We start from the raw sequence: 17,513 nt of genomic DNA, 5'->3' as shown, positions 1-17,513 counted from the left end.
TTGCAACCTGCCAAATCAGTCACGTGTAAAAAAAAACCTGAAAGAGCGAATAATCACCTTTCCCTGCTTTTTAGTTCTAAGACCAGAAAATGTAGCATTTTTCAGTACCAGTCAAGCATGAGTTCTTACCTACTAAGAAGTACTGTAAACACAGAGCGCCGGCGTGGGCCGGCAGCGGAAAGCCCGCGAGATTACCCAGCGGCTTTGCGCGTCCGGTGTGAGCGTCCGCGCTGGAGCTCAGCAAGCATGGGGAAGGTAAACGTGGCCAAGCTGAGGTACATGAGCAGAGATGACTTCAGGGTCCTTACCGCGGTAAGAAGCACACCTCTCTCGCCTGTCCATCCCGGTGGCGTCCTCTTCCTGCCCCTCTAAGGTCGCTGGGAGCTGAGCATGGGGGCTGGGATCTGGGTAAAGGGTCTGACTTTGACTAAGCTTTTGTGGAGAAGAGTTGTCTTTTCCTGAAGACTGCAAAGCCTTCCTTTCCGCTTCTCGTTTTGCTTCAGAGGCGCTGGCGTCTGTGCTGCCTGGGAAACTTCAGGGACTCACGGCTTCCAAACTAGGGAGAGTGAGGATTTAAAAGTCCTTGAAGGAGGCCTCTTAGGTTCCCAATAATAGACCCAGTAATGTTCCCTCTGATTCATCCAAAAAAACACATGTGTCTGGTTTTAGTAACAATTTTAGGCAGTTCAGCAGAGTGCAAAACAGACGGGGGATACCTTCCGTCCTCAAGTAATCCAATAAGTTAATAATGTCATTATCAAGTAGTAAGGATCGTGAGGGTAACAAAGGATAAAGGAATAGAAAGTATCTATGTGGGGGAAGGTGAGGCAAGAGTACTCCTATCTTTGAGTTGTATAGTGACAGAGACTGCCTAAGTCCAAGAATCGTGTCTTTACTCCTATTTTAATTAAATCACAGAGTTGTTGGTTTGTGTCATGTCCCCGAAACAGGAGAATATTACCTACGAGAGAAGAGATGTCCTTGGAAAGAGTTCGAGATAAAGACTATAACCCTAATACGAGCAAAAACCCAGAGATGGGAAAAGTCTTCAGAGGAAGGAAAGGCCAATGTGGAAGATGTACATGGAAAAAAAGCTGAGAACCAGATCATGTAGACCGTTGCCCTTGCAAGCCTAGTAAACATTATGTTGGAAGCCAGTGAATGTTTTAATTAGGAAAATGACAAAATTTGATTGTGTAGCTTTAGTCTCATTGCACAGAGATCATGACATACATCTTAGGTTAGAGTCCGTCAGTCTTTGTTTAGGAGTCACTGTCTTTTGGTAAGAAGGACCATGTTATGTAATTACATAATAGGATATGTAATGTGAGTTCCCTGGTTCATGCATTATTTTAAGCCTTTGTAGCCAAAGTTTTTGGAATTAGTCTTAAGTAGGTAGCACTTACAAATTAATCAATCAAATGCAAAGTCCTAAGAAATTTGGCATACACTTTCTTTCTCCTATAGCTGTCTTAATTGACCTGGGCTTTTTCTTTAAATGGTATTTTTAAATGGCTCTCCTCAGTATATTCGCTTATTTCTCAATGTCTGACAAGAATAAGGTAGTCAAGAAGTGTATTAGAAGATTGGGGAAGCAAAAACAGAACATTAAAAATGAGTTAAAAGTCTCAGATGATTAGTTATGGTGAGACAACAGAGTAACAAATTTTTCTTCCAAAATTTCTAAGCTCCCTAAGAAATTACCTAGTCATTGAACTTAACATTCCAGACTCAGACAGATGCTGCCAGTGTTATCTTTTCTTGCCCACCCCCTCTTTCTGTGAACTTCTTTGCCTCTATATCAATTATCTCAATTATGCTTAATATCTGGAATATCTGTAGGTTTCTTAAGACAGTGTTTAGGTGTTAAGTATTTTATTATCAACCACATGTCATTAGCTTTTCAAGAACTAAGTTTTTACTCTTGAAGTTGACAGTATCAGTGATTAACTGTATTTATCAAGAAGGAATTTAACATGATGGAGACTAAAATAACTATATTGTAAGTCATATGCTGCCTTAAACTTTTTGTTTGGCCACAGAACATGTGTTCAACAATCCTCTAAGATCATTCTATCTAGTGGCAGTATAACCATGGTAGTGCCCATTAACTTTGTAGCCTGTGTTTGCTTAACAGCACATTTCTCAAGATCTGTTCCTATTAGGCTGCACAGCTATGGCTAGAGATCTACTTAGTTGGGAAAGTTTCAAGAGGCTAATTTAATTTCTTAGCAAGGTTTTAATAGACGAGGCTTCATGTTGCTTATGGCATTGTAATGATTCCTTTAATTTCAGGTCGAAATGGGCATGAAGAACCACGAGATTGTTCCGTGCAGTTTGGTTGCTTCTATAGCCAACTTGAAGCATGGTGGTTGTAACAAAGTGTTGAGAGAGTTAGTGAAGCATAAGCTTATAGCTTGGGAACGTACTAAAAGTAAGTATTTTATGCTACATTATTTTGAGCTAATTGGCTTTCTGTAGGGCCGACCTTCCAAGGGCAGGAAGTACAAGTTGCCTGATTAGACAACCAAGAACTGATATATTCTTCTGCCATATTGAATTGGTCAAAAACAATCAGAGTCCACTCAAATCAAAGAGGGCAGAGAAAGTAGCAAGATCATACTGCAGAACAAATGGGATAGTCATACAGTTACTACTTTCCACCTTTGGAAAATTCAGCCTCTCACAGGACTAGAGCATTTCTTCTCAAGCCATCTGTGATGAGGGTTGAAGGTTTAAAAACCTGCCGCAGATCTTTTATAAATATAAGAGAAAGTAGTTATTGGAAAAAGTAAAGAGAATAATGGTTATATAAAAAAATAGGCATAAATTCATGGTCAAATCAGTATAAAATATCCTGAACTTAAATCCCTTTAAGTTTATGTGCATATCTTTTCACAGACTCTCAAACTGGTGTTCATACGTGAATCACACTTTAAGTAGTTCTATAATAGAGAAGAAATTGGGAACTTATAAGTCTGTGTAATTTATCTTTCTCTAGCTAAGACTTTCCATCTTTGATACTTGGATTGAGTTGATGTATCTTGTTGCTACGGTGCAAGTAAATAATGTTCTTATCTAATTTTTGTCTAGCTGTCCAGGGCTATCGGTTGACAAATGCTGGTTATGATTACCTTGCTTTGAAAACACTGTCTTCTAGACAGGTAATTGAGTCTGTTGGAAACCAGATGGGTGTTGGCAAAGAGTCAGGTATGTACTAATAGTATTGTTAAAAGCATTGTCTTTGCTTAAGTTTTTATTTTACTTTGAGAAAGCATTCCATAGTCCAACAAAACAGTAAGTCAGAAAGTTGATCATAAGCAATAACAGATTTAGGAACATAGTTTGTTATATTTATTAACAGTAATTTAGTAAGTTATAATTACCTTCCTAAGTCCATTACTATCAGTAATACCAAAAATTTCCAGAGTTCATACATGCTAGCACATGTTTTACCACACTCAGCTACACTTCAAGCCCTAATTTTCTTTTACTAGCTCACATCTTTGGTAAATATTATATTTGCTCTTATTTTATATCTGATAGTATGTATTTGTAATAATTAAAATTAAAAGGAAGTAATGGAAGATAGTAAATATCAATACCACAGGCACATTGTTATGTCACAGCAACACAGAACTAAAAGCATTTTAAAATACCATTGAGCAAATAGTTGTGTATTCATTTACTTCCTCTGAGAGCGACAAGAATAAAGACTAGGAGATGATTCTGAACCATAGCCTCCTATATACAGTTTTTGTTCTGTGAAATTCTTCCTATCTAATTTACATTGTCAAAACTGGGGAAGCGGGGCTGGAGAGATGGCTCAGAGGTTAAGAGCACTGGCTGTTCTTCCAGAGGTCCTGAGTTCAATTCCCAGCAACCATATGGTGGCTCACAACCATCTGTAATGAGATCTGGTGCCCTCTTCTGGGCTGCAGGGATACATGCAAACAGAACACTGTATACATAATAAATAAAATCTTTTAAAAAAAAAAAAAAACTGGGGAAGCAAAATTAAACTTGAAAATAAATAATTATTAAGAAACCTACCCCAAAAAGGTCCTTATGAGATTTTATATGGTTAGCATGCCTTCTGGGTTTAAATCTAAATTATGGTATGTATTTAAGAAATAATATTAGATAGAATGCTAAGTTGGAGTTGGGAGAGCATGTGCACATGAAAATATGTATAAACACTGTGGACTATCCCTTTGGGTAACATAACCTTCCTGTTAATTGTTTTTGCTTTCAGTCATTACTTTTGAATTTTAAATTATGAATTAGCTATTGTAAATACTTCAATTATATGAAAACTAATTTATGAAATAGATGCTGTTTATTTTTTTAAAAGATTAATTGAATAATAAAATAAGCATTAACATTGTAAAAATAGAAAATACAATAAAATATAGTCTATTTCAAATATATATTTCAGTTAATTTTCTGTTGATTATATCCCATAGCTAAGACAAATAGAAATATCTTATTTAGTCTGAGAAAATTTCTGTATAAAAACAGCTACATTTATGTGTATTTAGAGTTATTTTTGTGTTCACATGAGATTGTAGCCAAGAGTGGAAGTAAGCATTATTCAGCATCTTATACCTTAATTTTTATCTGCTTTTCACTCTTGTTGACATTGTGTATCAGCAGGTATCTTTCTCATAATTGTACAGTGTTACAGTGGAATGGTTGCTCTTTGGTTGGTTTTTACCAATTTCTAAGCAGTAGTGATTTGAGTTTCATTTATTCTTAATTGTGAGCAGTAATGGAAGTCCCTGTCTTTAGATAGATACATTAAAGGTTAGTGCTTCAGTGGGGGAATTTTGAGGAACACAATTCAGTCTATAAAGGATAAAAAGCATATAAATTTTGATATTATCAAGTTTCAAAAATGTGTAATGATTTATATTCTATCAATAAAATGATAGCCTATTATTAATAGAAATTATTAAAATTTCTTAATTATTAATGTACTTAGAATGTGTTCTAAATGTCAGCATTACAAATAACTTACTTTGATAGTTGGCAAATTACTTATTAAGATCATTAGTTTACTTACAGAAATAAATTCTAACTTATTGGTCATCAAAGCAATTGAACTGAACATGTTGAAGTGGAAGATGTTATATCACTTATCTTGGAGTACAATTACATCCTCAGTCCTGCTATATGCAAGGCCTGTGTTGGATCCCTAACACTTCTTTCACTAGAACTGCTTTCTCAATGAATTGGTTGTTTTGACATAATGATAAATATAAGTATTGAGCATCTTTGAAAGCAGAAGTACCCTTTGGCTAAGTATACCTCTGCTTTCTTTTACAGTTACATATATAAACACATTCTGGGTTGTCGTTTAGGATATGAAATATTTTGCACAAAAAGAATTAGGAAAAATAGCAGATACAGTGAAGGCAGATAAAGTTAGAACTAGTTGACCCATTGCAGTAAAAGTGTCCTAATGATGCTTTTATAATTTTTGCTCTAGATATTTACATTGTTGCAAATGAAAAGGGGCAGCAGTTTGCACTGAAGCTTCACAGACTGGGAAGAACCTCCTTTCGAAATCTGAAAAATAAGCGTGATTATCATAAGCACAGGCATAATGTTTCGTGGCTTTATTTATCTCGTCTCTCTGCCATGAAGGAATTTGCTTATATGAAGGTATTTTTTAATGATTTTACATTTCTTTAAAAAAAGCAAAATCATAACCTGTAGCTCATTATAATCAACCATTACAAAGACCTTAATGACCCCCAACTCAGTCCCTACAGTCAACTTGAACTCTATTGATTATGTTCTTTTCCTAGTGGCTTCCTCTTAATGAAGGTATTTTACTGTTATACAAATTTATGTGTGTGACTGTATAAATGTCCTTTTTATTGAAAATAGTATCTGGAGATCTTGTCTCAGATAAGTTGAGTAGTATTTTCCTTTAACATGAGAAAAAATATAATTTACATATTTGTATAGTAAAATGACATCTGTTACCTTTTTTTTTTTTCTTTCGTTTTTTGAGACAGGGTTTCTCTGTGTAGCTTTGCGCCTTTCCTGGAACTCACTTTGTAGACCAGGCTGGCCTCGAACTCACAGAGATCTGCCTTCCTCTGTCTGCCGAGTGCTGGGATTAAAGGCGTGCACCACCACCGCCCAGCCTGTTACCTTTAAAAATAAGTGCCATATAGATTTTTTAAAATATCTTCAATACTTAAATGTTATCAGCAACTAAGGTTAATAGAAAATAGCATAGTTATTCTATCTAGTAGGGTTTGTTAAAATTTACTTCATTATTTTTAGTTTTGCATATTGAATATCCTTAGGTTGACTAAAATTTTGTAAAGCCTTATTGTAGGAAAGTACATTCTTTTAAAAACATGATTTTATTAGCTTTTTATATTTTTCTGTTTTAGGCATTATATGAGAGGAAATTACCAGTTCCAAAGCCAATTGATTACAATCGCCATGCAGTGATCATGGAGCTTATCAATGGTTATCCCTTGTAAGTATTCATTAAGCTTGAAAGCATAGGTCCTAATAAATGAATTTTTAGGTAAAACATTAAATTGTTGGAAGAAGTTAGAAATTTCTATGCAAAAATAAGTTGAAAGCTCAGTTTCATTCAGTTTGTCATCTCTACCATTTGTGAATTGATTTGTTCAGTATTTATAAAGGATCTATTACATACAAATACTTTCAAATTCAGCAGTGAACAAAAAAAGTTCTTACCCTCAAACTGAACAGAAAAATACATAGTACATCTAGTGTATCTGTAAATTCTATCGATAAAGGCCAGCGAAGAGGCTAGAGGTAGGAGATTCCTGTTTAATGTAGTCAGAAAAGTGTTATTCACAGGGTGAAATCTTAGGAAACTAGCTAAGGCAATATTCCAGGTAAAGAAAGGGCTTTGGTCCTTAGGTGTTGACAGTCGAGGTTGGAGAGAGAACAAACCAGTATATAGAGCAGAGTGCCTAAGGTAGGATGGGCAAGAGGAAGGAGAAATGTGAACAGTGAGATCCAAGAAACAGTCAGGGAAGGTAAATTAGGAAACTTACAGCAGTCCAGGCAAGAGATGGTAATATCTTTGTCACAGTCATAAAGGTGCTGAAAAGTGCTCAGATTCTCAGTATGTTCTACAGATAGCAACGTGCATTATTTGGGATTGGGTTTGAATGTGAAAGAGGCAGTAAATCAATTACAGTGAGGATTTTGGCCTCAGTAATAAACAGTAAAGAAAGAAAATCTGAAAGGCATGGTGCCCGATAGTTAGGTGAAGTATTTCAGGAGAGGAAAGAAGTCAGCTGACTAGAAATGGAAATGACTAAGAATTTAGGCTTAAAAGCATAGAAGAAATTGTCTTGAACCTTTTTTGTTTAAATGAAGTAGAAGGAAATCTGTTGAAAGTAGAATGAGTGAAATTAGAAATGGCCTAAGTAAAAAGAGTTGAGCTGTAAGGAAGATGTGAGATAGGAGGTGACAGTGGAAAACAGACCGGATTGGAGCATGGTGTGGTCTTTTAATAGTTGAGGCACATATCTGTGATTAGAATGAGGAGGAAACTGGAAAGATTGGGAATTGAAATGACACATACACATGCATTTTTATGCTCATTAAAATCATGAACATGTACAAATAACCTATTTATAATTTTCATACTTTCAGGTGTCAGATACATCATGTTGAAGACCCCGCATCAGTTTATGATGAAGCTATGGAACTAATAGTCAAACTGGGAAATCATGGGCTGATTCATGGAGATTTCAATGAATTCAATCTCATATTGGATAAAGATGACCACATCACCATGATTGATTTTCCACAGATGGTTTCCACTTCCCATCCAAATGCTGAATGGTATATGCTAAAACTGATTCTAGTTGTGGATGTTTGTGTATCATAAAATCAATTTTTATTCATAATTTTTCAGGTTTCTATTTAGATCAGATTTGTTTTTTGAATAAAGGATATCTAACTACTAGAATTTTCCCTGTAAGAGAATCTTTACTACTCAGTATTTTAAAGTAAAGAAAATATATTTAAATCCAATTTTAAATCTAATCATTCATTATGCTTATCCTGTGTACTGAGAATCTAACAAATTACAATGAAGAGAGCACTAAAAGGATTTGGACTTAACATTCAAATCAAGCTTTCTTAGCCATAGAGCCAATTTGTTCAAACAGTGCTTTAAGAAGTCAGAGAAACTGACTTGGGAAGCAGAGGCAGGCAGATCTCTTATGAGTTCAAGCCAGCCTGGTCTACAGAGCTAGTTCCAGGACAGCTGAGGATACTTGGAGAAATCTTGTCTCTAGAAACCAAAAAAAAAAAAAAGTTTTAAAACCAAAGCTTGCTCAGAAGTAGGTAGATACATGGAGAGGCTATGTGTCCTGTATAAATGGACAGTAGATAGAAAAGATAACATTAAAAATGAATGTTTGCTTTTACAGGTATTTTGACAGAGATGTTAAATGCATTAGAGAGTTCTTCATGAAACGTTTTGGCTATGAAAGTGAGCTCTACCCCACCTTTAGTGACATCAGGTTTGTATTTAGTACTTCTTATCATGATAGAACCCCTGTGATAGATTATTTGCTTAATTCTAAAGTTAATTCTTTTGTCTGAAATAATGTCCAGATACACAATTGCTGTTGAATATTTCTACTCTACAGCACATGAATGAAACTTGAAGATTTGAAAATATTTGCCGTCAGTCCATTAAGATACCAAAATTGAACTTCTGAATGTTGGATTTATTTTCTAATGAAGTCAACACCTTTCATTGTATTTTGAATGTTGCATCAAATGTTCATAACCCATTTATAAGAAATCAGGTGTCAAATCTTAATGAAATCGGTGTTTTGATTTATAAGATTTTATTTTTGATTACATGTATTTCTGTGTCTTAGTTAGAGTTTCACTTGTGATAAAACACCATGAACAAAAGCAGCTTGGGGAGGAAAGGGTTTATTTGTCTCACAGGTTATAGGCTATCATTAGGGGAATCTGAGGCAGGAATTGAAGCAGAAGCCATGGAGGAGTTCTGCTTATTGGCTTGCTCTCTCATGGCTTGCTCAGTTTACTTTCTTAAACCTCCCAGGACCACCTGCCTTGGGGTGGCACTTCTCAAAGAGAGCTGGGCTCTCCCACATCAGTCATGAATCAAGAAAATGCACAGGCTTGCTTATAGACCAGTGTGGTGGGGACATTTTCTTCATTGAGGTTCCCTCTTCCCACAGGATTTTAGCCTGTGTTACATTGACAACACACTAACCAGCACATAATGTGTGCACATGAGTGCAAGTACCAACAGAGGCCAGAAGAGAGTCCAATCCTCTGGAGCTGGTCATTGTGAGCCAACCAAAGTGGGTACTAGGAATCAAGCCCCCTTCCACTAGAAAAGTAATATGCTGAGCCATGTCTCCAGCCTTGTATTTTTCTTTTATTCAAATTATGTATTTTTTTAAGTTAATCTTTTTTTATTGGTTTTATATACTTTTAAGATATTTCCTGGGTTGAGATTTGTTATATAGTTTAAAAAGCAATCTTTTTTTTCCTTTTATCCCTTTATTTAAAATATTTTATAATTTTTTTAATTAATTTGTTCATTCTTCTCCCATATATTACATCCCGACCCCAGTTTCCCCTCCCTCCTCTCCTCCCAGCCTCTCTTACCTCCCCTCCCCCCTAGATCCATTCCTCCTCCATTTCCCCTCTGGCTCCTACAGTCCTTTTTCCCCCTCTTCTATGGAGTTCCCTGAGCTCCAACTAATGTTTAGCTGTGAGTTTTTGCATCTATTCCTATCAGTTGTTGGATGAAGCCTCTATGATGACAAATTATGCTAGGCTTAAAAAGCAACCCTTACCCTTTTTGAAAGTTAATCTACTAAGTTAATAAAAATCAACTGATTTCTATGATCTTTTTATTATTATGTTGCTTTTTAGTTATTCTTCAAATATTTTTATATTTGCATAGTTAAATAATTTAAATACTATGTTTAAGATTAAATGTGGAAGACCATTTGAACTCACTTCAGTTTCATCATTTATTAGAGTGGTGCTGTTTATTTCAGATATCTGTTTTCTGTGTCATTTGATGCTAGTACCTTCTTTCCCTAGGAGGGAGGATTCTCTTGACGTTGAGGTGTCTGCTAGTGGTTACACAAAGGAAATGCAAGCAGATGATGAACTGCTACATCCAGTAGGTCCAGATGATAAAATTACTGAAACAGAAGAGGAATCTGACTTCTCATTCTCTGATGAAGAGGTGTTAGAAAAACACAAAGTTTGGACATCAGAGATGGAAAATGAACTTAACCCAGTACATGAATCAGGTGACCACTGTTGCCACTCATCTGAAGACCTCAAGCAAATAAAGGAAGACAGTTTATCAGAGCAGAGTGCTAATGTATCCAGTTTTGAAGTGACTGAATTAAATCAAGCTTTAGAAGAAATGAAAAAGGAGGTTCTTACCCACAGTTCTGTTACTGGGTTTTCTGAGGAGAGCAATAGTACTGAAAATGATACCAGACACAATGGCCAGACAGGTCAGTGGAGAAGCCCTGCTGGCTCTGAGGAGTGTGAGGATGAATGCCCTGATCTGATTGCCTTGTCATCATTGAACAAGGAGTTCAGGCCTTTCAGGTATAGATTTTTGTTTCCTTTTTCCTTTAATCTTGAGATTATTATATTCTTTGACTCTGACAAGGGAGCATATTGAAAAAGAACAAATGATATGACATAATTGTGCTGTGCCATCATGTGTAAAATGAAAGTTAACTTTTTTATATTAAAACAAATTTGTCTTTTCAATTAATCTGATTCCAGATAGTCTATTGACTAAATTTTACAGAATTCTGCCTTAAACTAAAATTTGTGACTTCATAGAATTAATGTAGCTCTCTTAATAAGTAAATCTGTTTTTAGACAGGGTAAGTTCTGCTTCATTAATACAATTAATTTATGTTTAAACTACAAAGAGGCATGTAAGTATGTAAGACATAGAGCAAATGTGATTTCTGTCACATATCTACTGAGAATATTTTCTGGGATTTTGGGCTTTCTGTCATTTGTTTTTTTGTGTGTGCACTTAAAGCCACGTAATGGTATTACATTTTAAGAATTTCCTTTTGTCTTGAGAGTGTTAAGCTCAATTTAAATTAGCAAAAGTCCTGAAACCTAATTTTTAGATTTGGGATAGTTTGTCTAGAACCAAACTATAGTTCATTGCAATAGTGGTTTTATTTATTTAAAACATTCATGTACAAAACTAGATCAGCAGAGCATTGTTAAGCATTTCCCAGTGCATGTTCAGAAGTGCATCATTTATTACTTTAGAATTACTTTATTAAACTTTAAGTGTACATAGACTTAATTTTTTTTAAGATTTATTTATTATATATACAATGTTCTGCCTGCACATATGCCTATAGACCAGAAGAAGGCACCAGATCTCGTTACAGATGGTTGTGAGCCACCATGTGGTTGCTGGGAATTGAACTCAGGACCTCTGGAAGAACAGCCAGTGCTCTTAACCTCTGACCCATCTCTCCAGCTCTGACTTAATTTTTAAAAGGGAAAAACTTTATGCTATCTTATATCATGATCCCAGCTAATACTTTTCAAAACCTTGAGAATCATTTTTAAAAAGTTACATGTCACTTGACATCTACAACAATAGCGTTACCGCAGAAGGAGTGCTTCTTTTTACACTCTTACAAAAGCCACTAGAAAGTTAAGCATCTCATGCTCTACCTACTGAGCTAGTCAGGCAAGAAAGAAAATTAGGAAACTAAGAAATTGTCTTATTCTTTCCTCTGCACTAAGATAATGTTATTAAATAATTCAACCCATTCACAGAATTGCTCTCTGTGTCTGCTCTGCTGTCTTCTGCTATATCACTGCATGCTTATGCATGACTGAGATAAAAGTTTCTTTAAAATTGTTATTTCAATAACCAGGAGCATTTCTGTTCCTCTGGGCTCTCATCCCCTTATTGTACAGTGAAGCTCATGGCAAGTAAGAAGCTCTGTATTAGTCCCTCTTACCATAACCCCCATTTCCTTCACTGTCCCCAAGACCAGTTTCCTCTACCATGTGATCACCTCATGTTCCTGCTACCAGCAAATTTTCTCATGCTCATTGGCCCATCTTTACAGTGCTGCTGGTTATAATTTCCAGATCCCATAGCTTCCTCCTTCATGGTTGCCATAATTCCATAGCCCCTGCTCTGGTTGCTGTATCTAGGTTCTTCACCATTTTCATTTTCATAACCAGGGGCAGCTCCAAAATTGCCACCTCCAGGTCCTCCAAACCCAGTATATCTGTCTTTAAAAACAAACAAAAAAAAATTTAATATCTGTGTATCTTAAGGACACCTTTATCTTTGTAGTTTTGTTCATGAAGTAAAATGTGAGAATTGTGTTCCTTTTCCACATAGCTCTGTATCTTCTGCCTTTGGGCTGCCACCATTTAATAAACTTGGAAAATTAAAGCAGAAGCATAAGAAAAAGTCAGCTAGTCAGAAGGGTAGCTGTGATACCACATTTTGATCTGATTTGGCCTGGGTTCTCTAAACCAAATAGAATCAATAGGAAATTTATTAAGGGTACTTCTTACCTTGGACTCACATTCTCATTAATCTGTTATAATTAGAAGGGAAATAAAAATTTGTTTAGTACACATGAACTACCAAATATCATAGCTTAGAAAAAAACCTATGGTAAAGTACATGTCATTTATCCTTGTGATTAGATCTTCGGAGACTGTTTTCCATCATATCAAGAGTATCAGTACCACTTAGTAACAGCCCTAGAGGAGATTAAAGTGTGGTTTTCACCAGGTGTACTAGCACTTTCACACTGTTACAAAGTTGAAAATTTTTAAGATCAGCCATACTAAGTCTGGGATTGACTTTATAAGGACTTGGCCTTTGGGGTTATATAAACTGAAGTGCCAAGGTCTACAGTGAGCAAGCTGGAAATTCAAGACAGCCAATAGTGTAAGCTCTAATCTGATTCCAGAGACAAGAATATTTATGTCCTAGCTCAAAGATAGTTGGGCAGAGGATTCTCTTTCTCTGCCATTATATTCCAGACTTATTGAATTGGATGACATCTACCCACATTGAGAGGACAGTTTGCTTTACTCAGTTTAGCAATTCAGAAGCACCTTCTGAGATATACCTACAATAATGTCTAGCAAATACCTAGCAAAACACTATATAGGGTTATTAGTCTTATTAAGCAGGGAGTAGGGTTAATGATTTGTTCTTGCTCTGAATAAATACTGTGCAAAATTTTATTCCTTGAATAGTCATTTCAACAGAAAATATACAAACAAAAATAGATGTTGCAGAGCCAGGGAAATGACTCAGAAGATGAAGTCACTTGCTACCAAGTTCAATTCCTAGGACCGACATGGTGGAAGGGGAAAACTAACTCCTGCAAATTGTTCTCTGACCTCTACATGAACGCTATGGCCTGTGCCATTCACACAGAAAGATAAATAAATGTAATTTTAAAAAAATAGATGTTGTAGAAAAATACTGAACATCAGAAGTTAATGTTTTCTAGGTTTTTGTACATTGTTTATATTAAAATACTGCATTGAAAAGCATAGACGTATCCATGATTATAATTTTTATTATGATTCATAGTGCACTTTCAGAGTACTGTCTCTGGCTGGGCATGGTGGTTCATAATTCCACTTGGGAGGTTGAGGCCTGAGGTAAGATGATCAGCCTTGGCTACAATGAGACCCTGTCTCAGAGAGAGAAATGAGAATATTGTATCTGTCCATACTATGTCTGCTTTTGTTCAGAAGGTGGCAAGAAAGACACTCAGTGTGAGAAATAGATTTATATAATTTAGTGAAAAACACAAATGAATTGTGGGAAAATGATAAATTTCAGTTATGAAACATTCTATTTGGAAAGTTTGATGGTGACTTTTGTCAGACATTCCATGAATGTTCAAGTGTAGTGGACTGAGTTGCAAGTAGTTTCACTTTTTACTTTAATAAATATCATAATTTTGAGGCATTTCATCTTAAGCTTCGCTACAAAAAAATTAATTTAATTTTTACATTATAAAAATTAAGATAAATTTTGTTTATTCTAGAGATGAAGACAGTATGAGGAGTGTTACTCAGCATAGAACAAGAACCCTGAGTGTTACATCAACAAGCAGTATCCTAAGCTGTTCAACAATTCCTCCAGTAAGTATTACACATAAACCAGCTGTTTGGGCCAGTGCTGTGGAGAGAATAGTGAACTTAGGTACTGTGAGGATTTCAGGTCATTTAGGTATTTGGTTCTCATGTGTTAATGCTATAAAATTAACAGCACTCAGAAGTATAGTAAGAGAGGAGAGGGTTCACTTTTACCTGAAATGAGCAGTTTCCAGGGATATGGCAGCATAAAAATTAGTTTGAATTTGAGAGAGAAAATGTTAAGTATTTTGGTGGTGGTTGGTTGGTTGGTTTCTTGGTTGGTTGGTTTCTTGGTTTCTTTCTTTCTTTTTTATGTTTTTATTTTGTTTGCATTGGTGTTTTGCCTGTTATGTCTGTTTGAGGCTGTCAGATCCTGGAGTTAGAGACAGTTGTTAGCTGCCGTATGGGTGCTCAGAATTGAACCTGGGTCCTCTGGAAGAGCAGTTAATGCTCTGAACTACTGAGCCATCTCTAACCCCCCCACCACCACCACCACCAGTTGTTGATTTTTAACAAGGAAAGTTAGATTACTTTGCAGAAAGGTAAGGCCATAGCAGTGTGGTTGAAATGTGAAGGTGTTCCATCCTCACTTTGTTACATTCTGGGAAACAGATAATTTTAAATACGTTTGGTATCAAATTTTTGTTGGTTCTTTGGACATTTAGCAGTGGTAGGCAAACAATTTACAAAAAGACATTTTCTAGACAGGACAGTGAGCAAAATATTCTAGCCCTGACTGAGGTTTCTGGCGTGTAAGCCAGCCTTTGTTCTGACCTACCCAGAAGGAAGAATCAGTGTGGAGATTATTACACTCCACAAAGCAAACCCCTTTCTGTGGCCTGTGGAGGAATTGTTTCTCCATCTACACAGAAAGGATTATAGATCTTATTCATTCCTGACATTTGGAAAGAGCAGGACTCAATCAAAACTATGTTGGGTTTGCTTACTTTGCTGATTCTTAGTCAGCCACTGTGCAAATTTACAACCCACCTGCCTTATTTCAGGATTAGGCAGTGTTTTTGAAGAGTACTGTTTAATTGCACTTTCTAAAAATTATTGTCTAACATTAAGAAAGTGAAATAGTAATTTATCAAATTCTTTATATATTAAAGTCATATAATTATGTTGGATTTTGTCTTCTGTTTATGTAAAATTGTGTGTTTTTAGAGATAATTTACTCATAGTGAACAAAGAAGGAAACGGTTTAGAAGGGAAGAAATGAGGAAATGAAATGAAATAAATTCAAAAGATAAATAACTTATTTTTCTAAACTTATTAAAAATTCAGATATGTGATTAGTGAATTAAAATGTTTTGTTTTGGATAAAATGAAATATAATATGAAATGATAGCTATCAAGAATAAAATAACAATTCAAGCTGGGAAGATGTTTCCATGAGTTTGCATCCCCAGTGTCCACATAAAAAGCCTGGTGAGTATGTCTGTAACCCTAACACAAACAGGAGCTTGCTGCCAGGTAGTCAAATTGTTGAGCTCCAGGTTCATTGAGAGACCCTAAAATAAGTTAGGGAGCAATAGAGGAAGACAACATACATTGGCTTTAATATACACATGCGCATGCACTTATATGTGAACACCCTCATACACACTTGCACACATGTACACAAGGGTGCGTGTATATACTGTACATGCATGCACACACAAAAGAATAAAGTAAAAGTAGTTAACAGTAGTTTATATTGTAGTTCTGGGGCCTTTCAGAAACATTTAAAATTTGCTAGACCAGTGAAGGTAGAGTCTCAAAATGTAATTGCCTTCTGTATGGCTCAGATACAATTGTCTATGCCTGTTTAAGTAGGTGTTAAGCTGCTTGGTTCCTTTCTCTTTATCAGGCTCCAGTGTTGCAGAGTCTTGAGTGTTGTGAGTTGTAATATATAAGCCTGTGTTCTAAGGAGGGGTAAAGACCCTCAGTCTAACTCCATGAACAATGATTTTTGTGCGTACTAGGCCTTGGACTCTTTTAATTGAAAATATTTCTTTCTTTCTTTCTTTTTTTTTTTTTTTTTGGTTTTTTGAGACAGGGTTTCTCCATGTAGTTTTGGTGCCTGTCCTGGATCTCACTCTGTAGACCAGGCTGGCCTCAAACTTACAGAGATCCACCTGGCTCTACCTCCCAAGTACTGGGATTAAAGGCATGCGCCACCACCGCCTGGCGAAAATATTTTTTCATACAATATATTCCCATCACAGTTTCCCCTCACCCTGGATCCTTCCACATTAATCCATACCCTTTCTTTTTCTCTTCATTGTCATGCACCTGACTCCTTAACTGCCAGGATTACAGGCTGTATACCTTACCAAGAAAGAAGGAATAATTTTCATCTTGATGTTTCCCTCCATGCTCATGATCACTAGGTGGCACTGTGGTGATTTGTAATTTAAACTATTATGCTACACTGACCCCTTTGGCTGTATAATCTGTATTTCTGCAAAGAATGTAAACTTTTAAGTTTTACAACAACTTCTCCTGGTTTATCTACTGTTCATATAGTGTCATCAAGGATTTTAAAAATTCATACTCAACATGTAAATTTGAAAGGTATTAGCAATGTAAATCTTTGCTTTAATGATTTTCTGTTCCTTATCAAAATGGTTATGAGTGATACTAACTTACAAATCTTTCCAGGAACTGGTGAAGCAGAAGGTGAAACGTCAGCTGACAAGGCAGCAGATGTCAGCTGCCAGACGCCGGCTGCAGAAAGGAGAGGCCAATGTGTTTACCAAGCAGCGGAGGGAAAACATGCAGAATATTAAATCTAGTTTGGAAGCAGCCAGCTTTTGGGGAGACTAATATATTTCTGATATATAATGATACTATTTTCAGCCACCTTTGGTCTTTTTTGGACCAAAAACACTATTTATAGAATAAACCCTCTTTAGACTATGAATTTGACTCATATGGCTTCCAAAGATTAATTAGTAGTAATTCTGCTAAGCATTCTGTTTTTTAAAGTTCTTCAAATAACTCTGTTAAATCTAAAATAACTTGTTCAGTAAAACTTCATTAGCAGTATTTGCAAACTGTTAGTATCATTTTTATTTCATTGTGATGTTTTGTTTGTGCCTTAAACAAGTAGATGGCTTGGCTTCAGGTCCTGGCTTTACATGTAATAAATAATAGAACAACTTAAATCAAGCTGTAGTTTTTCTCTTCCTTTCTCCTTCAGTCAGTCACTGATGAGTTAGTTTTAGGATTATATGAGACAATACACAATTATTTGGCCATTGGAGTGAGTTGGCCTTCTGTTTCTTTAGACTTCAGTAGTGGAGATAAGTCAGTAATGG

General features: G+C 35.8%; 1 protein-coding gene and 1 long non-coding RNA gene across 3 annotated transcripts in view; one reads left to right on the top strand and one right to left on the bottom strand.

The window, feature by feature from the left end:
* The window catches only part of LOC128118226 (uncharacterized), a 100,567-nt gene that overhangs the window by 70,194 nt on the left and 12,860 nt on the right, over positions 1–17,513 (bottom strand). For both annotated transcript variants that reach the window (XR_008221053.1, XR_008221052.1), the window contains exon 2: positions 309–556. This is a non-coding gene — a long non-coding RNA (uncharacterized LOC128118226). The remainder of the gene's footprint in view (positions 1–308; positions 557–17,513) is intronic.
* Riok2 (RIO kinase 2) lies at positions 180–17,364 on the top strand. The gene is made up of 10 exons (XM_052750695.1): positions 180–312; positions 2,296–2,434; positions 3,094–3,210; positions 5,492–5,667; positions 6,414–6,502; positions 7,663–7,854; positions 8,448–8,540; positions 10,117–10,641; positions 14,118–14,214; positions 16,855–17,364. Exons 1-10 carry the CDS (start codon positions 247–249, stop codon positions 17,017–17,019), a joined length of 1,659 nt encoding a protein of 552 aa, XP_052606655.1. The 5' UTR covers positions 180–246; the 3' UTR covers positions 17,020–17,364.

Source organism: Peromyscus californicus, unplaced genomic scaffold, assembly GCF_007827085.1.
Source record: "Peromyscus californicus insignis strain IS unplaced genomic scaffold, ASM782708v3 Scaffold_22__1_contigs__length_63687245, whole genome shotgun sequence".
Lineage (NCBI taxonomy): Eukaryota > Metazoa > Chordata > Mammalia > Rodentia > Cricetidae > Peromyscus > Peromyscus californicus.
The sequence above is the reverse complement of the archived record's forward strand: the minus strand, read 5'-3'. Positions and strand labels throughout refer to the sequence as shown.